General features: G+C 38.3%; 1 protein-coding gene across 1 annotated transcript in view; it reads right to left on the bottom strand.

Moving 5' to 3' along the window:
- Positions 1–17943, bottom strand: part of atp1a2a (ATPase Na+/K+ transporting subunit alpha 2a) — a 61258-nt gene extending 43315 nt beyond the window's left edge. The window contains exons 1-6 of the mRNA XM_008433966.1: positions 17835–17943; positions 15305–15379; positions 11779–11838; positions 10800–11003; positions 3628–3741; positions 3060–3194 (exon numbers count right to left, since the gene is read on the bottom strand). Coding sequence (XP_008432188.1) covers positions 3060–3194; positions 3628–3741; positions 10800–11003; positions 11779–11838; positions 15305–15379; positions 17835–17846 — 600 coding nt within the window. The 5' untranslated portion in view covers positions 17847–17943. The remainder of the gene's footprint in view (positions 1–3059; positions 3195–3627; positions 3742–10799; positions 11004–11778; positions 11839–15304; positions 15380–17834) is intronic.
- Between the last annotated feature and the right edge of the window lie 5590 nt (positions 17944–23533).

Here is a 23533-nt window from a genome sequence, read left to right as displayed (position 1 = left end):
TATATTCAGGTCAAACAGAAGGTCGTAGATCAATATACTGATTGATATAAAAAAAAAAACATTACAAAGAAAAAAATATTAGAGTAAAGGAACATTTTTATTGTGATATTTCTAAAGAGAAACTCAAAAGTGCCTCACAGATGAGAGTGGATTTTGTCCTTTGGATTTGACCCAGTTTTGCTAATAAAAAGATCAGAACTTCAGACTTAAAAGTAGCTTTGGAATAATGAGAATTTAAAAAAACTGGTCTGTCTGTAAAACTATAGATCATCAATGGGGTAAAAGTTAGAAGACCTACTTAAGAAATCTCCAGTTGAAAAGAAAAATGAATATTTTTGACAAAACAATTGAAAAAGGCTCAAATATTTCATTATAAAACACTTAAGCAGTGACGTTCCAATCCCAGTTACCCAAAAGCAATAAAACAGAGCATTGGTATGTTAATAACAATAATCTAATGACAGTGTTTCAGCAGATCATCATAAAATCTTTGACTCCTATAATTTTCATGTTACTGGATTTACAACCAGACTTTTGGTTTATGATCAAATATGAGAGAAACTAATAAAACTACTAATATTGCCAGCAGAGCGTGGGAATCATTTGCAGTAAAGATGCTGAGGAAGTGTCAAAATCAGTTTGCGAAAAAGTTTATGTTGTATCTTTTTCTTGTTAAAACTGTTCACAAATGCAAAGCAAAAATATAGAAAACGTCTCCATGGTAACAAGACAAAGTAATAATGCCACGACTTTAGTTTGTGAACTAACTTTGTAAAGTTATTTACATTTCTTTTGTCTTGAAATAACTTAGGATACTGAACTGAAGCCTTTTTCATTCCTGACATATTTTAAAGATTTTTTTCTTAAAGGTAAATAAAATGTAGCTAAAAAGTCATAAATGTTTAAGTTGCCACTATTTGAAAGAAATAGCTGGTGATGCATTGCTATTTCTTTCATAGCTACTTCTATGTTGTACCTGTTAGTACCATTTTTACCCATGCAATAACATTTGGCTAGAAGTGTGTGAAATATTTTTGATGAATTACTGAGAAAAAGATCAGATTTAAAAAATATATTCAACCATACATTTTTTTTTTTTTTTTTAATTTCATACATCATGTTTCTGTTTTACTCTTCTCTTTGATTAATAAAAGAGTGAATCAGAACAATGTCTTTGGTTGTCAAAGTCAGTATGAAACGACCCAAAAGAAGGCAAAAACAGACACATGTCAGGTACCAAAAACCTGCAAGGGTACAAAAAAAAAACAAAGAGCAGAGAGGGAATGAAGTTCAACCATCTTTTCCACCAATCACAATGAGCCGGGATCATAACCCCGACTCAAACGGCTCTCAGTTTTCTAATCAAATGACCCAACAAAGGTTTAAAGAAGAGCAGTAAAAGCAAATGAGGTGGATTAGGTGTCATCCAGGGACTGTTATTGTGAAATGTCAATTCTGCTGGCCATAAATTGAGCTGTTAGCATGTCATGACAGTCCTGACACTATCATACAGTCTTCAGTCAGAGGCCTCTTCAGATGTGTTGTAAGACTGTCAGCTACTGGAGATCTTTCCAGCCCACGACTATGACAAGTACAGTAGTTTTGAATTGAATTGAATGGAAGAAATCAATTATCCTTTAGAGTAAACTGTACCAAATCATAATGCTTTAAACTCTTGCATAACTAATGTGACACATTTTTCCCTTCCTAATTAGTTACTCTGAGCTTATAACTGAAATTCCACATGGTTTCCTTAAATATCTTCAAAGAATAATATTTGGAAAATGTCTGACTTCACTTCAGGTGAAGAGCTAATTGGATAAACCATCTAGATTTTAAAATCCTTTATTCTTTATGTTTCTTTATGATCTTTTGTCCATGCCAGGGTCTTTTGAGTCAATGCTTGACCCAAATACGTTTCCTTTTGTATCATCATTAGGCCACAATCACTGTGCTTTTGGCAAATTATTAAATCCGAGCAAAAATACATTATATTATTTCTTTTATACCTTTTTTTTCTCAAGTGCTCAGTAGGAAGGCTTTTAAAACACCAGATAACATACATCACTGCCCAAAGGTAATTTGTGCTCAAGGTTGCCAGCATGTATATATTAAGGAGAGAAAAAACAAGGATGCAATCATTTCAAAAGCTTATTGATTTGTAAACTAGCAGAACAAAGCATCGTCCGCGGGGTCAGATAGATTACTTCAGCTAAGTTGTCATGGTAAAGGCCATCTGAAAAGGTGAAATTTCTGCTTATAAGTCCATATCGCTTATTATAAAATTTTATGTCCAATTCCAATTTTTTGTTGAAATTGATGTTTTGTGTGTGTGGTCGTTCTTCCTGCTAATTAAACCCAACCACAACGAGGCTTCAGTGTGAACAGTTTACAACCCCAACGCGACCTGAATGTGAGGAAGAAGAACGTTGACGTCACAGAGCAGCTCTGTTTATGATGGAACCGTTTGTGAGTTGATTTTAAATCTTATCCAGCAACGGGAGCCAACAGTGTTGTTAAATGATAATAAGATGAAGAAAGCTAATGAAAAGAACTAACAAATAAAAGCAACGGCTTTTGGTGGAGCATTGACTGCAACTTCTGTAGAGACGTTTGTTTGCTAGTCAGAGCTGGAAATGTCTGACTTTGATATAAAGCTTTAGTTCATAATCATAATTTTTATCCACTTGTTTAAGTCCTGATTTTCCACATCTGGCTTCTGCAGAATTATGACATTTCTCTTATCAATGAAATAAAAGTCAGGTAAAATAGAAGAGATTGAGATTAGAGCGTTCAGACTGCCTTGATAAAGTCAGAAATAGATCACATGTAGATTAAAACAAAGCGGATTTGGGTTGTATTATCCTTATACTCAAGGTTATCAAACTATGAGATTGTCAAACTGCTCCCTCACTAAATATGTTGAAACATAAACTGAACTTAAACCGTCAAACCTTGAAGTTTCTCAAATTAAACCTTAAACAACAGACCCAGTTTAAGTGTAATGTCACTATCGCACCACTAGGACTACCTGTGAGACCTGACCTTCGTTCCAATACCTTACATCCGCTAGACGAAATCACCCGAAGGTCAGCAGGAACCCGGTCTCCACCTTTAACCTCCACCAGGTCTCCCAAGACAACAAGTTCTGCGTTGATCTGCAACTTCTCACCCTCGCGAATAACCATCGCTTGCTGGCATGAAGATAAAGACGAAGAAAAACTGTCAGGAGGACACAGGGAATCTCGCACAGAGAGAGGATTTAGTAAGATGAGGAGAGAGATGTTAAAAAAAGAGCTGCCAGAGGGGGTAGTAGTATATTAAAAGCTGATATGGAAGAAAAGGGGGAAGACGGAAAAGATAGGTAAGGGAAAGAGGCAAAGGAAAGGGAGGAAAAAGAGCATAAATAGATTAAAGAATTAGGCAATCGAAGAGCTGGAGGTGGATAACGAGAGGGGAGTTTTTATGCAAACACACTCACAATCCAGAGTTGGCTCAAACATTTATTTTCCTTTGTGCAAGCTTATTAGGTTTCCACTCAAGTGAGTGTGTAAGCCCTACTTGAGGGATAGCTTATTGATTCAGAAAGCTGTGAGACTACACCAGCCACCTAATGCATCACCGTACCTGTGGCACCATTTTCTTGAACGAGTCCATGATGCGAGAGCTCTTGGCCTCTTGGAAGTAGGAGAAGCACCCGGTGATGATCACCACGGCAGCCAGCACCACGCCCAGATACAGCTGGAAGAAAACGGAGGCGATCCACAGGGGACGCAGCGTCATTACACGCTTAATGGACTTCATTTCAGCCATGTTGGAGCACAGAAAGCATCTTTAAATTGCTCAGAACTTAATGCTAAAGAGAAATCTAATCCTTGCAAAAGTATTCATAACCTTTGGCCACCACCAGAGTTTGTCACATTAACACCCCAAACTTATTAGGATTTTAGACAGACACAGCATTGTGCACAAGAATGAAGTGAAGTAAATGTTTTTTTTAACAAATAAAACTCTGAAAAGTGTTTTGTCCATTCAGTTTCAACCCCCCTGAGAGACACAGAACCACCTTTTGTTGCAGCTGCAGGTCTTTTGAAGGATGTCTTAACCTGTTTTATCCTGGAGTATGAATTTTTCCCCACTATTCTTGTCAAAAGAGCTTAAGCTCAGTCAGATTGAATGTTTTTTTCTGGATTTAGATGTGGACTCTGGGTCATTCTTACACATGAATGTACCTCTAAGTTGCTCTATTGTAACTCTGGTTGAATGTTTGGGATTGTTGTCCTGCTGAAAGGTTATGGGGTGCTCCAAAACACAGATGTTCTGCTGGGTTTTACTGATTTTACTCTTAGAATTTTGTCTCCTGCTGAAGAAAAACATTTCCACAGCATGATGTTCCCACCAAACCAGCACAGGTATGGTGCTTTGCCTTGTTATATTTTTAAAAATTGTCCCACCTGATCTGTGGTTCTCTTGGCTTCTTCTAAGTGTAATGTTTTCCTTTATCAGCCTGTTTGTTTAGGCAGATGGTCATGTTTTAGTAGGTTTGCAGTCGTGTCACTCTGTTCAGTTTCAGGTGAGGGATTAAACATTGCTCTGTAATGTTCAAATCTTGGGATATTGTTCTATAACTTATCTAAAACTTCATCCCTGACCTGACTGGTGCGACTTCATGATGCTTCTTATTCACAATGTTCTCTAAGTTTTAAGGCCACCACAGAACAGCTGCACTTTGCAACATTTGTTGCATATTCAGTTGGTGCGGTTTGCTTTCACACTGCAGTGTGAAAGCAGTTAGATTTCTCTTTGGTCTTTGGCAAATGACCTCAAGCTATTTCTCCTAGTCCTAGACGTTCACATTTGTTTTACTGGCATTTACCCAGGATGCCATGCGTTGTAGTCTGCTTCCTGCTTTTGGAGGAATCTTTGGTCAGCTTGGCGTTCACATACACATTCGAACCGCACCAGAGTTCACTTCGACCAAACAGAAGTTTGGGTTTTATCAGAGTTCAATTATGCATCCACACACCTTTTCTGAGTAAAATAACAAAAGTTTATTCAGGGAACTTTTGAATTGAATTGGTTCAATTTCAAAGTAAGATCAAGGGGGATCGAATAGATTTTTTATGAAAATTGTGATCATCATTTTCCTTTCACTTCAGAATTATCCACATATTTATGTTTGGTTGTCAAATGAAATCCCAGAAAAAAACATTTTAGTTCAAAGGGATATCAATATTTATACAAGTCGCTGCAGCTACAGAAGTTCACAAGCATCTGTAGAACTGAATTTTTGTCATCTTGACATTCAGCTTTAGTCCAAGAGAGCATCTGTCTGAAACTGTGATCCATTGGGCCACCAAGAGAGTGACTGTTGCTTTGTAGTCTTGTATCATTTTCAGAGATATGTTCTGGCATATTGTTGTTTTGCTTTTGGTATCTATTTTCAGCAATGCAGCGAAAAAGCTTCTACGGGTTCATCTCTCACTGATGCAAACAAGACAGCCAGTCAGTCTGGATAAAAGCGTCTCCAGCTGGTGCACTCTCTGCCTTGGACTGCTGGAAAATAAAAGTCTTAAACCATGAGAAGTTTGCTTTTTTTCCATGGTTCTGCTTTTATTTGAGTGCAATAACAGAACATTCTTGCTGTTTCCCCCTTGAAAGACTTTTTTTTCTTTTACTGTGGATGTGCAAATGTTCTGAACCAGGAAATAAATCTGTATCCTCAGAAAATCCCCTGTCACAGTTAGCATTTGCCACAAACATAGTGTTTTCTTTGTAGCTTCTGCTTCTGTTTTGTCCCTCATGGTATTTGCAGATTTTTCCCTCTACTTGCTACGGACGAAAGCTGCTTTCGCTCACCTGCTGTGCAGAAACGTAGGTGCTACATCTGTCCCAGCAGGTGAGTTTGAACATTTTAGGCATGAAACAGCCGATATGCAAACATCTAAACATGAAACGTAAAACTGTGCAAATAATTATCCAATTTAAGGACAATTTTAAACACCGGAAAATGTCAGAACACTTTCATCACTAGATAATAAGCTCTTATCCGACAATAGGCATATGCGAGGCTCTGTGGGAGATGATTTTAATCTTAAATAACTGTCTGAATTTTACAAAGTGTCAAAGTGCAGTCAGTGAGGGCTTTGAAGCAGCTCACCAGAGCATCCAGCTTTACACACTCAGAACTGAACGGGGAGATTTAATCACAGGGAGATAAAGGTTATCGTGAGCGTGCACGGCTACTACTACTACTGTATGTTATGCAAGGGTTTAATGCTGACTGGAGAATAGTCAGAGCTGAATGATGATTGCATTATGACTCAGAGCCATAAGGTGTAGAATGAGTGGCAATTACTTTATTTGCTCCATGGTTGGCATGAGTAATTTTCCAAGGGTGTGCCAGGAATTTGTTTTTTGTTTTTTTTTACATGACACTCATTGGGGAATGGGGAGGAATCAGGGACAGTTTTCACACTACAGGCAGGCAAAACCAGGAAAAATTTTAAAGCAGGGGCACCATGATGAGGTTCCTTTGGGTTTAAAGCTTCGGCCCGTTTGATGCGTATTGTCTAATTCTCGTTCTGTTCAGTATACTGTTCAGTAAAGGCCTCCAGTTATTATAAAACCTTTAAATAACAACAAAAGAAATCCAAGAGGCAATCCTTATTGAGAGATGCAGGAAAAAGTGAAGCTGCTGAATGTATGTATGTTATTTTGTAATCATTAGAAGAGAAGAGCTACCCATCACACTCTGCTTTAAGTTAATATTGGATATTTACATCTTTTATTCATAATGATGTAATTTTCCTGGGGTATCATATTGCCAGCTTATGTTGAGTCAAAGTCACATCAACATGTTTTTATTAGTCTCCTGTGAGAGGAGTGTGTGTTGAACAGAGGGCAGTGCTGCAACACAGAATGTAAAGAAAAACAAACTTAGATATACTACAAAAATAAAATGGTGTGCATTACAATTTTGTGCTAATCCTGAAGACAAAAAACATAATCTATAAATTTACTATAAAAAGTAAATAATCTGTCCATTCGTGTCTGTGGTTGTTTATGTCCTGTTTGTTTTAAGCCATTAATAGTTATTGTATATCAAAATACAAACATAAATAAAGATCTTTTTAGCTGATATGCTGTCAAAATTCATGTTTCATGTGTTCAATAATACGAAATCTTCCACAACACAGAAGAAAGTCACTTAATTTAGTTTTTTACTCCTTCCTAGATTTGTCTGAAAGTTACTAAATAGATAAGGTCATTAAGTTGACAACAGCTTAATCCCTTCTGCTCATCCAACACTTGACCACCCTCCTCCATGAATCTAGGCTCCGCCCACTTTTGGGGGACGTTTTCGAAAATTGGTCTGGGGGCGGGGCTATGCATTTGTATCTGGCACCACGCCAGATGTAAAAACCCATTAATTGCCCCTTTTTGCCTTCAAATATTCAAATAGGTAGAATAATGAAGCATCATAAACCAATTTCATTTTAAGATGAATCATGAAATGTTCAGTTATTGTGGTTGTTTTTTAATAGTTTACTTTTGATTGTTTTTCTCTTTTTAATGCCACTTAAAATACTTTAAAAAATACAAAAACATGTAATTTGGTATATAACTGATGGTAACAGAAGCAACTTTAAAAAGCACTGTTGAGGTTTTCTGCCAATTTGCCAATTTTATTTATAGCCACACTGAATGAGCTCTCTTCTAAAAACTTTTTAGGATGGTCAAGCATAGCAAAATATGTTATTTTCTGCAAACTAATAGAGAGCGCTCATTTGCAGATGGATTTTGGAGACTGCAAAGCTCACACGTTTGCTCTCACTAACCCAGCAGCATATAGAAAACATCATACACCCAGGAGCTGCACCTCATGAATGGAGAGCTAAAAATGTTGCATTTAATGGGAGAAACCTTCCACAAGTGAAGGCATTATGGTATATTGTTATAATTGTCAAGCGATTTTGCTCCATAATCCTCTAAATATGTTGACTAAGTGATGGTTCCTGACAGCAGGGAGGCTTGTTTAATAACCAAACTATTTTAGTGCAAAGTTATTCTATTGTATTATATTTTGACGAACAGCATCTTGCTGATATAAGCATTTGTGTCATTAATAAACTAAATTATCCTGGGATAATTTAGCTCATGCTGGAGCTACAGTTTCTTCACTTAAGATGGCAGAACAAAACACTACTGGAAAGAAATATAGTGCTTCGTTTTTTTTTTTTACTAGATTTATGGTGTTGTTCATCCAAGTTCATTAGTTTTAGACAGAAAAAGCTTCGTAAGCCTCAGGGTTGGACTAGACTGATACGTTTGTGCAGAAAATGTAACGGTCTGATTTTGTATATGAATGTTTAATGTCTGGTAGTTTTATTGTTCATAAAAGTGAGCAGAAACTATAACTACAGCCATGTGCATTCATGCAACTTTGAGCAATTTATTTGAGTAGATTTATGATTTTTTTTTTTTAGGAAATTAAACAAGAAATAACATCTCAGAAGATAATTTATCATTTTATAAATAAAAAACCCTGTAATTTTTAAAAAATAAAACCAGATTGTTAAAACTAAACTCAAAGTTGATAGTTTTGCCTTCAAGCTTCACATCGCCTGTCTAGTGGTGTGTTGGTCCCTGTTTTGCTAAACAGCCTCCACATGTTAAACCATCCACTCCCTAAACCTGTGGCGATATGAGCTACGGCAGCAACAAGATGTTAGCATGAGATAGTTTTCGCCGTAGAAGTTGTAAGGTGAGCCTGGGTAAGTCGATCAGATTCTTTATGTCATCGAGGTCTGGGTCATTTGGAGGTAAAGTCAACACCTCAAACCCGTTGTTGAGATATTTTTATTCTGTATCAGGATCTTTTATTCAGCTAAAAGTGGCCCCAGCCATCAGGGAATATTGTTTAAATGGCCCACAACAATGCTTAGGTAGGTGGTTTGCAAGTATGGTAAGTGTGATACATAACTCAAGCTTTTCCCAGCAGAACGAGCCTCTGTATTGCCTCTGCAGGCGAGTTTTCCTTCCCATGCATCCTGTGTTCCCGGGTAAGCGGTGCACATGCATCCAGCCGCTCACATGATGTCAAATAAAACCTAATTCGTCACAATCAAACCAGACCACCTTCTTGCTTTCCTTTCTGGACTGATTCAAATGTTCAGATGCCCACTGTTGGTGGGCAGAGGTTGACATGGAAACCCAGACTGGTCTGTGACCATACAGCCTCACGGAAACAGTAATGTGTTGTGTTTGGAGCACTGACTTCGAGCTCATTTGTTTTACTGCACAGGCCAGCCTTTGGTCTCTGTGTGCATCGGTGACCCACCGTTTCTTCCTTGAACTGCTTGACAGATGTAAACCCTGCAGACCAATAACAGCCCACAAGAGCAGCAGTTTTGGAGATGCGCTGACTCGGTTGTCTGTTCTTTTTGCAATCTGGCTGTTGTCGAATGTAACAAATATATTTCACCCACAGACAGCTGCTGTGATGAGGAGATAATTAGTGTTTTTCAGTTCACCTGACTGCAGCCATAATGTGTATAGCATGTTATCGCTGCACAGTGAGAATAGTTTCTAATCCTTGAAAACTTCAATAAAACACAACTTGCACGGATATGTCTGAACAAGATGAATACAGCTTGGAGAAAAAGAATGTATCCATTAATAGGGATATGCTGATCCGATCACGTGGTTCAGACTGGATCAGGCATTAAATACCAATACAGGCTCAAATATATATGTATATTTATTCTAAAAATACTGTTATTCCAAATAGGAACAGTATCTGCAGTTATGTGAGGTTATAATCAGACTTGTCTCAAAACAACACACCTGACTAAAACAGGTGTATACAGATATATATATATATATACATATATATACGTATATATCTGTATATATATATATATCTGTATATATATATATAGATATACAGATATATATATATATATATATAGATATATCTGTATATCTACATATATATAGATATACAGATATACATATCTGTCTGTGTGATATGTATATATATACATATATATACATATATGTATATATGTATATATATATATATATATACATATAAACATATATGTATATATGTTGATTTACACAACCTTTTTGATAATAAATAATAGGCTGTTAAATGATAAATAACAGGCTGTGTAATGAGGTGGATAAAATAAAATAAAAAATAAGAGATGCCAAATCTCTTTCTTCACTTTTTAAATGTGTTTTTGAAACATCAGGTCAGGACGTATAATGGTTAATACTCAAAATTACAATGGTGAAGTAGAACCATCACAGACAGAAAAAAATGAGGTCATTTCAGCTAAAAAAGTCAAAAAATTTTAAATTAATCTCAGAATATTTTTAGGAAAAAAACATGGAAATGTCTGGGTTTCAAAAGTTGAAAATTATTTGCGTCTCAAAAGTTGGAGATTTTTTGAGTTTCAAAAGTCAAAGATTATCTACTTTTGGAAATTTTTTTCACTTTTTCTTGAAAATTCCTGTATTTTTTAAAACAAATTTTTGAGTTTTAAAACTCAGACATTTCCTTGTTTTATTTCTAGATTTTATTTTTTGTGGATGTTTACTCCTTTTTTTTCTGTCTGTGTGACGCATGGTATGCGTCATACAAAATCTCGGATCTCTGATGGGGATGCCCCTAAATTAGAGGATGAAACAGGCATCAGTACATGTGTAAACAGGACGTATGCTTTGGCAGAGCTGCCTCTCCAGCAGTGTGAATAATGTGCTAAATGCTTTTACATGCATTTTCTCACGTTGTCATTGACCGGCTCGTCCTCCACAGCTGCCTGGATGCTGTAAGCCAGGAAACAGAGGATAGCGCCGATCCACAGCAGGATGGAGAAGCCGCCGAACAGCTGACGACAGAACTTGACCCACTCTGGGGTGGTGGGAGGCGGAGTAAGCGCATTCGGACCGTCCCTGGCCAGAACTTCTGCAGCTCTGGCATTGGGCAGGCCCTGAGGGACAGCAATTTTTAGGGATGAATGTCCTTCTGCTTGCAGTGGATATCTTTTTACAACACAACGGCCCAGTTTTTACCATGGCTTAAAGGCAATTTTACTGCTTCAGCTGCAGAACATCAAGTATTCCTGCCTGGCCTATTTAACACAATAAGCACAATAAACTGGGTGACTCTGCCTGTAAGAGTTCCTTAGCTGGGACTTTAATGAACATTTTACTCAGATGTCATGGTCTGATTTACATAAAATCTCTTTATATACTGTAAATACCTGGAATACAAAGATGCTATTAGACTTTCTAGGAACTCGCACTGAATTCATTTGTGCTGCCTGAACCTTTACCTGCGCTCCCAGTGACTATTTTTCCATAATCTAACCAAGATAAAATCTGCTTCACTTCACCTGCAAAGCCACAATATCAACCCTAACGGCAAGCAGCAAATGTGGCTACAGCAAAAAGGCTTTGTGATGTGTTTGTATCTGTCCGTGTATGTGATAGTAGGATTTTTATTTTTTTATTTTTTTTTTGCATCAAAGAATGCAAGTTTGTTTGTGTGTGTGAGGGATTAAAGATGAAGGAGAGCCCAGGTGAGCCGGGCGCGCCGCAGTGGGTCGAAATCAACCAAAGATGCGCTTGGTCTCAGTTTGCATGTTGCCTTCCAGGGAAGGCGAGCACAGATTACATCTTTATGTGGGATATTATAGCAACTCTTTATTGTGTGCTTGTGTGCAAGTGAAAATACAGGCGATCTGTGTGTGTGTGTGCCGTTACCCGTGTCAGGTCCACTCCATAGCGTTTTCCCACTTCATCCACAGATATTTTATGGTCATCCTGCAAGGATAAAATATTTCTTTGTAACTTGTGCTTCGGCTGAACACAAACACAGTCCGTATTTGGCAAAGCATGAAATGAAAACTAGTTATGATTCTATAAGGAGCCATTCAGTGTTATATACTATGTGATCTGAAGCTGTATGGCTGCTGCAGAAAAAGCAAAGCCCCACTGCTGCCCCGTCTTACTGAAAAATGCTTTATTCTCAGTTTCCAACCGGAGCCGGAGGATTCAAATAAATGATTCATGTCTCATGACAGATCAGAGAGGTCAAAGATGTCCGACCCCACCGCATCTCATTGTGCAGAATGCATGAGCTATGTTTTCTGTAAATGTATGTCTGCTGCATTCAAGAACGGCAGCTTATGATATTATGCACAAGGCAAGCTCTCCAAATGTACAGAAATGCACGCTCCTGTAAAATGATTGTGTTTTGTGAATGTATTCTAATCCAGAATGAGTCACATGTTTACAAAGTCAAAGGGACAATTTTGTTTATCTGAAAGCGCAGCTGGAGAACGGGTCAAAGTGACATTTTGTTCTTGCCAGTATATTGCTGTTTTTCACTGATTGTTATCATTTCTGGAAATAATTTAAATCCTGTCCTCTGTTGATGAAAAGAATGTTTGTGTCCAGGCTGAGTGAGAGAGTGACTGACAATGAAAATGAGAACTTATTTTGTAGAATTTGGTCAAAGAACGCTGGTTTCAGCTTAATAACAGCTGTGAATATCAGATTAAACAGGAAAATATGGCTGTCTGAACAGGGTTGAAAACACCTAACATCAACATTTTCTGTGCACACTGAAGTGAACATCTGGCTCAATCTGGGGTAAAAAGTTATCATGTTTACATCTAGAAAAAAAATATAATTATTTGCATCATCCATTGCTGAATTGAACCTAAAATTTGGATTTCACACAGCGAGATACAATTTACACAAACTTTAACACATAGCTGGGAGGATTGTTTTCCTCCTATAGAAGAACTTAAACAGAGCACAAACTCACTCTGGCGACATTTAATCACTTACCATTTAAGTACAAATGGCTGCTGTAAAGAAAACCCTCCTGACAAATATTAGCCATTTTCTGCAGGAATTTGCAGAATGTTTCTTCTTCCATCTGGTGAAATGATGTGCAGGCAATCAGGTTTTATTACACACTCAGGTTTTTATGAGGGCCTTTTGTTGATAAAATGCAACTCCCATTGTTTAAAACCAAACATAGGCAGAAGGTCAGTGGCGCAACTAAAGGTAGGCATAAAGATGTTTTACCAAACTTGGATAAATTTAAGGAAAATTTAAGAAATCTTGCTGCTTCAAACTTTTTTCCTCACATTAGGAAAGTTGAGGAAAAAATTGTAAGTAAATGAAACTTTAACAGTCAATAGAGCAGATGTCTGTAAATTACTTAAAGCGTTCAAACACGTTAAAGAGTTTTGAAAACAGAGAAACTTCTGCAGCTGAAGTCGTTACAGAAACATAATTTTAAAAACCACCTGTTAAAACTTAAAACTGTGTATTTGAAAAATGAGAAAGCATAAAACATGATCAAATGTTCATTTAGCGTGACTCAACAACAAGACGTTCCTTTGATTTTCCAACCTCGGAACATCATGACTGATTGTTAACCTGACTAGACAATAACCGTGGACAAATTAGCAATTACTGAAACTCAATTACTCAATTACTGTTGTGTTCTAAGTTCACCAGAAGCTACTATGTACTCTCAAGAACTTCCCAGGTACTTTTGTTCCAAAACTTTCTGCTTATGTACCAGCATATGGTACGGAAAAGCCCTATTCATAAAAAGTTCCATAAAATTTACCTCTAAGTTTCAGGGAATGCACCTTAATGTAAATCACCTTGTGCTGCAGTTTGGTTCTTTAAAGTATGTAGTCAGTTCTGGGAAAGTAACCAGTAAGTAATAACCTATATGTTCCAGGAACTTTTTCTAGTGTTAGCCACCTGAAGGCACAGCCTGACTCCTGAATGTGACTAGCAAGTAGTGACCAGGAAAGTAACCAGACATTTGCAGAAAAGCTCAAAGAAAGTGTCTTTGGAGTTCCATTAATTACCATAATTATCCTTCTGGTAAGACAGCCAGTGGGTTTTATGAAAGTGCTCAGTAAGCTCCAGAAAATACCTCGTTATTTCTGGAACGTAGCCTCTAAGTTCCAGGAAAGTATGGGCTGTATAATGGCGTACGGCCAAACATTAAGGCAGACTCAAAATGTTAGGATAATTTTCAGCTATTTTAGATACAAAAGAAAATCTATATTGAACAGTTTCTGTTCTTAGAGACTTTTAGCTTGACTCCTTTATAAGAACTTCTCTGTGTTTCTCCAAACTGGAATCTCCCTGATTGCCGTTTCTGGCGTGTGATATACTGGCTGTCCATAAGTACTCCTAACAGCTGCACTGTCTCATAAAAACGCTCTAAGGAACCAGTTTGGTTTTCCACAACCCAGAAACTCAGCTTGGTGCCTTGTCACTACATCAATAAAAAAAAAAAAAAGCCTCTTCCGGTAAATGGATAATCCATTTCTCTATAGGTAGGATTTGATGGTTTTGCAACGGAACAGTTTTGCTGGTAATATTCCACAAATAACCCGTAATCATGTCATGTTTGGGGGTCTTTTGAATTTAGAAGTTCGCAGTAAGACATTAATCAGCAATCATCTCTGGGAATTGCGTCAATCTTACAAAATAAACAGAGTTTGTTTTTTCTTACCCAGCTTTTAAAAAAAAAAATCTCTCACTTTCTTTACTAACAGAAACCTCAGTCGGCAGGAAGTAATTTGGCCAAAACTCATCTGAACGACCTTGTGTTCTCAAAACATTTAGCTGTTATTTATATTGGGCTATAGCCAGTATTGATCCACCAGCAAGAGAGAAAGTGATTAAAGGGATTTACTGTGTAAAAACAACGGAAACGGGAAGAACTAAATGAAGGAGTATATGAAGCAGAGTGATGAATGTGACAATCACAAAACTCACTGTTGACAGTTTCAAAGGGATTTCCCCCTTTAATCAGGTGCAGGCCTACTTTATTATTGACAGGAGTTACTTTATCACACGTGGTGCAAGAAGTAAAACTTAACCCAGTTTTCATGGGCATCGCTTGGTGGCTTTTTGACAGCACCTCAAAGAACTGCGGCTCTGCAAACGGCAGAAACCCGGCGCCAGGCTGCTGGTGGCCCACAAATTATTCAGAGTCTTTCTGAGTACAAAGCGGAGCAGCCAGAGGGAGGCTGAGCAGATAGAGGAGAAACAGGCCGGCGTTGCAGCTCATCTGCAGCCGACTGCACAGCGCAAGTTGGATTGCCATTTTGTTTACGGGCCACCGTTTTCATTTATAGCCTTGTTAAATAATCTGGTGTCTGTGGCGTAGCACTATTTGGAGATCATTTGGGAGCAGCGGAGATGAAATCAATCACGGCACACGGACGGCATGTTTTCTCACCAAGGCCACCTCCTTCTTCAGCTCGTCCAGGTCCTTATCCTTCTTCTTCCTCTTCCCTCCACTTTCTGTCCCCCACTGTGGAAAAACACAGATGCAACAAACAGCAGCCTAAACCAAGGACATTTACATTCATGGCAGTATATTACAAGCACAATGAACTTGTGTATGCCGTTTCATTTCAATCTCCCTGCACTATTGGCAAACCATTCACGGAATATGGAGAAGATTTTTTTTTTTTTTGCCACAGTGGAAGTTCCTCATTTGCGAGCGTGTGTGCGTTTGTGTGTGTGTGTGTGTGCGTGTGCGTGTGCGTGTGCGTGTGTGTGTGTGTGTGTGTGTGCGTGTGTGTGCGTGTGTGTGTGTGTGTGTGTGTGTGTGTGAGTGAGAGTTGGGAACAGTTGGAAGAATGGCGCATCATGGAAATCATCTGCCGCTGTCAGTCTCCTCTTAGCAAGCACGTGTGCATGTCAGTGCAGCAGTGAAGGAGGGATACGGCGGGAGAATGTGAGGGCAGAGCGTGCACGTGAGTGACACGGTGAAAAACTAATCAAAAAAAGAGCCAAAGAGGTAGCGCCGAGCCGGTGGAGAGCCTGAAATGTGTCTGGCATAGCAATTTCCCCCCACTGTGCACGAGGAAGATTACCAGGCTGTCCTCCCATAAAGCTAAATGGAATGAGGCCTGATGGAGAGAATACAGGGAAAATTACAAAATAACGCAGATAAACAGCAAGCGAGGAGGAACAAAACTTATTGGGGAGGAGGGCCATCATCCTGAGATGGGGGCTTTTGTTGCTAAAGAATGCTCACGGACTTCATTCCCCTTAAACATGTTGGGAGCACAACATACAAACAGGGCCTTGTAAAAGTATTTTGCCATGCCACAACCACAAACTTGCATCTCTATTTACTACAGTGGTTCCCAGACTTTTTCTCCTGGACCCCCCTAATGGTTTCTAAACATTTTCTGCCCCCCCTCCTATGGATTACAAATGGCTGTCTAGTTGAACGACTTGTGCGAGCGGGGGGGCAAAATGAATGTATGTAGCTGAACTTAAACATCAGTAGCCTACAGACTACTTGTTAAGCTTAAGGTGCTGTATTGATATTAGCTAGTCATCTTTTAGCTAACTTTACCTGCATCCAGCAGCTTTACTCAACAGTCTGTTTCTTTGGGGGGGAAACTGTGAAAAGTTCTTTGCGTTTTGCTGGTTTGCTGCCATGATTCTAACACATCTGTGTAGCTCCGCACAGCAGCAGCAGCAGCAGCAGGTCTCCTTCACTGCCGCACAGGTCTAAACCCAGCGAGCGTCGTAGCGCTCATGTTGCGGAAAAACAGGTTACCACATTTTAACAACGGATTAAACAGTTTTAACTGCAGATAAAAGTGACAGAGGACACAGATATGGCAAGTGTGGAAGCCCCTACCGTATCAAAATGACATAGGAATAACAGAGTTGGCCATTCTAACGTAAAAACCCAGCGCATACAGCGTTAAGTTCTTTTTTTTCTTCATCCAAACGACTTTCCCCCTTTCGCCCCCTGCAATGGCACGGCGCCCCCCAGTTTGGGAACCTCTGATTTACTACAACTAAATAAAGCTAGAGGACAAACAACAACAAGAAGGTTAACAAAGCTGATCCACTGCTCAGGTTAGAGAATCTGGGACAGGAAAATAAAGCTTACTTTGGTCAAATAAGATCAAAACTTCACCTTATTTTGCATATTTTTAAAATCTTGACCTGAACTGTGTTTGAACTTCACCCTGAACACACCACATGCATGGGAAGACATGGTGGTGACGGCATCATGTTGCGGGGATTTATATCTTTCAATTCAGGGTGAGTAAGCGCTACAAAAACACAAGTACAAGTATTTTTGGTCTAGTTTTGGTAAAATATCTTAGAACAGTTAAAGTAAGACAAAGCTAATTTATAAGTAAAGTTTCAAGAAATAGGAGCTTGTTTTAGGTCAGTCATTTTAAAAAGTACTAAAAATAAGCTCCTATGTAATTTTAAAAGATATTTGTAAATTAGTTTTATCTTATTTCAAGCGTACCAAGATATTTGCACTAGAATAAATCTAAGTTTGAAGCGCTTCATTTTTTAATTTACAGCTGTTCTTCATCTAATCTGACTGAGATTAATCTCTTTTCAAAAAATGTAAAAAAAATGTTAGTCTTTAGATGTAGAATGGTTGTAAAACAGTTGCAACAGTTGCAACAAAGTATTGACTGAAAGCACATGCTACATTTTTTTAAGTTTTATTTTTTAAAACCAGCATCTTGAATTTTACATGTCCTTCATTTTGTTGGTTTATGACCCAAAAATATCCTATTAAAATATAGAAATTTGCAGTATAAGTTTGAAATTATGTGAAAATACTGAATTGGTGTGGATCCTTTTTCACTGGTTCACCATTTCTGCTCCGTCTGGTTCAAAAGCCATTGCTTTATCACATTAAAACTTACAGATATTTTAAAAAGTGCTTTTAATCTTGGGGGTTTTATGTTGAAAAAAGGTTATGAACTTACCCCTCTGCCCATGCTTGGTGTCCAGACGTCAGCAGGTTAAACTGTAAAGGACGAGCTCAGCGGTGTGGGATCTGCTGGGATCTCCCACCAACATGTGCAGAAGACACTGCTGCTGGCTTTTTTTGGGCCTGGCACCCTGCACCACACCAAATATCCCATTCCCCCCCTCAATGTTCCCTTCTCTCTGGGTAACCTGAGCTACACATCCCCCGCCCCACACCATTCCCAGGGTTTCTCTCCCCTCTCAACCCCGCCATCAGCAATGCTTTCCCACCTGCTTAATATTCCCACATGTGGCTCTTCGGTTAACAACAGCTCATCAATCACTGCTGTCAGCGCTACAAATGAAACCTTGCTCTCTACATAACGCATACAGTATTTACAATAAACATGATAATGAGGGATCGATAAGAGGCCTCGAGGTTTATAATGAGGAAGCAGCAGAGTGTTCAGCTGTTGGGATTCTGAGGCAGTCCTGGTGTCTGTTGTCCAAATAGATGAGCGAAGCAGTGAGCTGTGCCGCTGAATCCAGTTTTCATTGAGTCTTCAGCTTGATTCAAAGCCAATGCAACGCCTCGGTTCTCTCAAAGTCTGCCGTCTTTTCCGACATACGGCAGGTCAACCGCTGGGCTCGCACAACAGATGCGGCAAACGATCCTGTGTCAAATAAGCTCCAAATATCTCCTAACTAATTGCCAATTACTTTGAGGCTTGATTTTATGCTTGAGTTCTTCCCACACTGCAATATGACTAATCCCCTGTAAAGTGTCTACTTCAGTATCCTGTGCCACTCTCCTCACACAGGTTTCTGGTCTCTCAACATTTTCCAGAATCTCATCCAGGCTGAAAGAAAAGGTTAAACATGTCATGGAGAGCTCTGTAAAACTAAATGGTACGCACTGCATCACCAAAAGTATTGGGTCACTTACAGTCACACTCATGAACTTGAGGGTCTTCTGTGTGTGTAACAGATCCAACACTGGAAAACACACAAAATCCTACCAAGTATTTTTGGTCTAGTTTCTTGTGTAGTCATCTTAGTACACTTAAAATATGACAAAACTAATCTACAAGGTTTTTTTTAGCAAGAAATAGAAGCTTGTTTTCAGTCAATAATTCCTTAATATTGATTAAAAGTTCTTGTTCCATTGACAGATTATTTCATAACAAGACATTTACCCTGTGTTATGAATGAAATAATCTGCCAATGGAAATAGTACTTTAATTTAGTAAGCAAGGTTGGTGGCATCAACTAACTCTCTCATTCTTTGGTTGCCTAGCAACAACCTGTTTAGTAACTGGCGCGGCAGCCTTTTAAGGTTTCACTAATGTGCCTCATACCTCCTTAAGAAACATCGTGGAGTGAAAACTGTGGAAAGGTCATGTCACTGATTTGGCAGTATTTTGGATATTTAAAGCAAAAAGTTAATCAATAATTATAGATGGACTGAAATAAGCCACAGGGCCTTCCTCAGAAGCTTCTTCGAATATTTTAGATGTTCTCTGACAAACTGAGACGAGTCCTTCGTATGTCCTTTCTATTGCAGGTTCATTCTGTGTCACCACTTTTGATCTCTGTAAGTCCTTTACCTCATGAACAACCTGAGGGCTGATATCTGACCTTATTTGTAATTATAATACATTAACCTTAAAGCTGAGGGCAATTCCCTATTCCTATCTTTTGCCAATAACTGAGCCACCAGCTGTCAACTTCTCACACAACTTAGTGCGGATGGTTGTTGTATCCTGTTCCAGTTTTGTGCAGACCTAGTATCTTGTCCCTGACAACCTTTGACAGCTCTCTGGTTGCGGCCGTGGAGGAGGGGAGGCTGGAAAGGAAGAAATTGATTTGGTGGAGATATGTGCTTAATGAACATAATGAGTTCAGCTCAGGAGGATCTCTAATTGATTGACTGATTGATCGTGCCACATGTGCACACAACCAATCTGTGGGAGCCAGAATGCTGACTCGCTTATTGAGGATCAAACACTCATTATCCCCAGCGACAGAAGGCGAAAGCGTTCAAAATTTTAAATTTTTATTTGATGCCAACAGCAACTGTTGTATGTTTAGCTTTGTAAAGATTATTATCATTAAGCTGTAAAGATCTTAAAGTAAGTCATTATTTCATCTTCGCTTTCAACCCCTACCATATTAGTGACTCAGCGGCCCAACACAACAAAAGTCTGATATTTGGGACAGTGATGTCTTAATTATCTTCTGCTACTTGACAGAGACAAGATCTAAAAAGCGTGCAAAGTGAAAGCCTTCTGTGAAATCATTGTTAATTGATCACATTTAACAGAAAATGTAATCATAGACGATTAGTTTACAACATAAGCAAGGACTTAATCACTTTGTGGTCAGCTTTAGGAAATATCACCTCATCTTTAATGTGAGAGGTTCATAGAAGAGAAGGAACTTTGGAAACAGCACGAATAAGCTAAAGACCGTTTTCATCCACATGGCAGTGAAAGCCTGAAATTACCTGGGAAAAAATAAATAAAAAGCAACAGAACACATTTACCTTCTCGGTAAAACTTAATTCCTTCAACATTTGCAGCAACATGTTGTATATCTTCAGTAAGTAGTGCCATTTTCTTTGAAGCCATCTGCTGGAGCGAACACATCAGAGCCAGTGACTTAAAGAAACGGAATAAGCAGATTAAGAAGACTGGCTCTGTTTTAGAGGCTCCCATAAAAGCCCTGCAGCTTACTGGAGAAAGAATAATGTTCCACAAGCTGCTCAACATAACAGACAACACAGCAAACCTCCATGTATCACGCTAATCAAACAACAAAGCACCTTCAGTCATGCTTGTTTGGTTCTTTTGTCATAACGATTGGTACAGGATGTCACTTATGCTTGCATAATAACTCTTCAATCATTATTATTGTTTGTTCATGTTCTTTGTTTGCTGCATACAGCACATTCAGCCTCAGCACACCTGTGGAATTGCCTGTTAATGCAAATAGCACATCGACCAATCAGAGCTGCAACTCAGTGTAGTTGGGCATTTATAGTAAAGATGAATTGCTGAAGTCGAAATGGGAAAGAAATGAGAGTCTCACATCGGAAACTCCTGATACATGGGACTTTAGCACATAAATATCTTGAATTTAAAGAGAAAATGTTTTGTGTATCCTCACAACATCCTTCAGCCTGAATGCACAGAACTCCAGCACAATGTTTAATACATTTACAAAAAAAAAAAAAGTGGGATATAGTAGAAAGGGGGATTTATATAAAGATATGCAGACAATAAATTTGCTGCAAATGTATGGTGCTATCATCTGAATTTAGACCAATTTCTCCGAGGAATGTTTCCAACTCTTCTGAGTCTACTTTATGCCATGAAGAATTATCTTCTGAAAGCATCAGGGAGTTCTGCTGGCAGTGTGCACCTAATAAAACGGTGGTGAGTGCATGCACTTTATTCAAATCATGTTTTTAAGCAGGTGAGACGACACAGGTTGTCTCCTCAATAAAATAACATATGCTGATTAGGGCTTTACATTCTGGAAGTAGGTTCATTGGAATAAAAAAATAGCATTTATGTTTTCTTCCACTAACTGAACATATTAAAATCAAGACAAATATTCTGCAGACTGCAAAATCCATTAAGTTATGTATTCAGTTGTGCAAAAGGGCTGGGCATGGCCAAAGAAAAAGAACATGTTGAAGGTGAGAAGGTGGATGTTGAGTGAACATTTACCTGATTAACTTCTGCTCAGCTTTTCAGTAAAGCTTGGACCAGTTCAGATGAAATGTGCTCCAAATTTCTTCCAAACCAGATCTTTTCAAATATATTTCATCAGATTCGACCCACAAAATGCATTTTCCACGTAGGAAAAACATAAATAAAATCTAATAATCTTACCATTTGTAGAAATTACATTTGCAGAACAAATAATAGACTGCATCCTCAGTTTTTTTGCAGGTTAACATAATTTCCGTCGGATGTGGTTAAGCCGTAAAGGGCAGGAAATTATTCTGATTAAACTCTATATGTTTTTTTTTTTTCATTATTTCATTAAAAGCAAACCACCTGGTGGTTCTTGTTCACTATTTAAAAAACAGATTTTGTCCCCTTAAGTGTTCCTGTCGCTGCAAGCAAGAAGTACTAAGACTGCTAATAAAGTCAGGGCTATTTTCTAATGAGTTTTCTTCTCCTGCCAGCTGCAACAACATTCACATAAAACCACCGCCTTCAAAGTGCTTTAATTGAATAGTTTGTGATATAAGACCAACACAGCACAGGGCATCATGATGTCATCATTGTGAAATGTTTTCTGTTCACAAAAACAAATCTGAAAAGTGTAGCATGCATGTGTAATCCTCCTCCTCTCCTCTCATTTCCTAAATACAATCCGGTGCAAAAAAATCGCCTACAAAATTCACCAAATGTGCAAGCAGTCTACCTGTGTGTGATTTAATGTGGGAATAGAAACGGCTGTTCTGTGAATGCTTCAAGCATCTGGAAGACCAAGGAACTCAGCAGACAGATTGTTGATAAAGTTGTTGAAAAGTGTAAAAAAAAAAAGGTTTAGATTAAAAACAATATAGTACAATAGATTATCTGAAAATGAAATGACTGAGTGTAAGACAGCTGCAAATCCATCAAGACATTTCTGTTTGCCTTGAATGACGGGCTGGGAAAGATAAGGAATCCATCAGAGAAGCAGAAAAATCTTATTTCTGAAGGAGCTTCAGAGCCGTTTGGGGCAAACAGTTCAGTTTGGGAGAAAGGATGTGATCTGGTCAATTTAAACCAGAATTTAAGTTTTTTTAAATACACGCAAAAAGTGAAGTGGTAAACTAACGCTGAATGTCTTCATAAGCACACACTATCATCATCCTGTGGAAACGCTTTTATTTACCCGAATCCTCCAGGAGAAATTCAACCTTAAATCTAGTTAGCACTACAACTGGATCAGAGCTTATTAATGGGTTAAACGTGTTCACAGATGTCCTCTTTTCAATTTGACAAATGCTCTTTTTTTTCTTACTGATACTCTTGGAAAGACAATTTTGGTTACTTATGACATTTTTGTTTTGATATAAAATACAGAAATGATTTATGACTGAAAAAAATAAGTAGCTCTTTGTGGCACCTTATGATTTTTATGAAAGCCTGAATTCTTTGAATCGTGGTCTTTAGACCTCGCCTGTGATCAGACTGTTTTTTTCCTTGCGTATAAACATATCTCCCTTGTCAATAGAGCTATTTATAATTTTTTTTCCACTATTGTTTTGTCTTTTTATCATCTCAACAATCATATGGTAATTGTAACCAAATATTCACACACACACATAAAAAGACAACTTTCTTTCACTCAGACATTAAAACAGAATAAAATTGGTCACTTGGGCTTATTGAAATTATTTCTATTTGTTAAAATAATGAGTGAGGTATGATTTTTATCCAAACTCAGATTTATCACTTGCCATAGTGTTTTGCCTTTTAAACAGCACAACTGGGGATAAATATTTATGTCCCTCCACAAGCTTTTTACAATAGTTTGCTAGAATTGTGGTCCTTTATTCCCAAGAAAAATTGTGTGGCTGAATTTAAAAAACTTCAGCAGGAACTGGGAAGTTGCTCGAAGTTTATAGAAATGTGGATGAATGTAAAACTTGAGGCAATCCTGGAAGAAAACCTGGACAGAGGATCAACGTCCAGCAAGACGACGCCTC

The sequence above is a fragment of the Poecilia reticulata genome, linkage group LG17 (assembly GCF_000633615.1).
Source record: "Poecilia reticulata strain Guanapo linkage group LG17, Guppy_female_1.0+MT, whole genome shotgun sequence".
In the NCBI taxonomy this organism is placed as follows: Eukaryota; Metazoa; Chordata; class Actinopteri; order Cyprinodontiformes; family Poeciliidae; genus Poecilia; species Poecilia reticulata.
The sequence above is the reverse complement of the archived record's forward strand: the minus strand, read 5'-3'. Positions and strand labels throughout refer to the sequence as shown.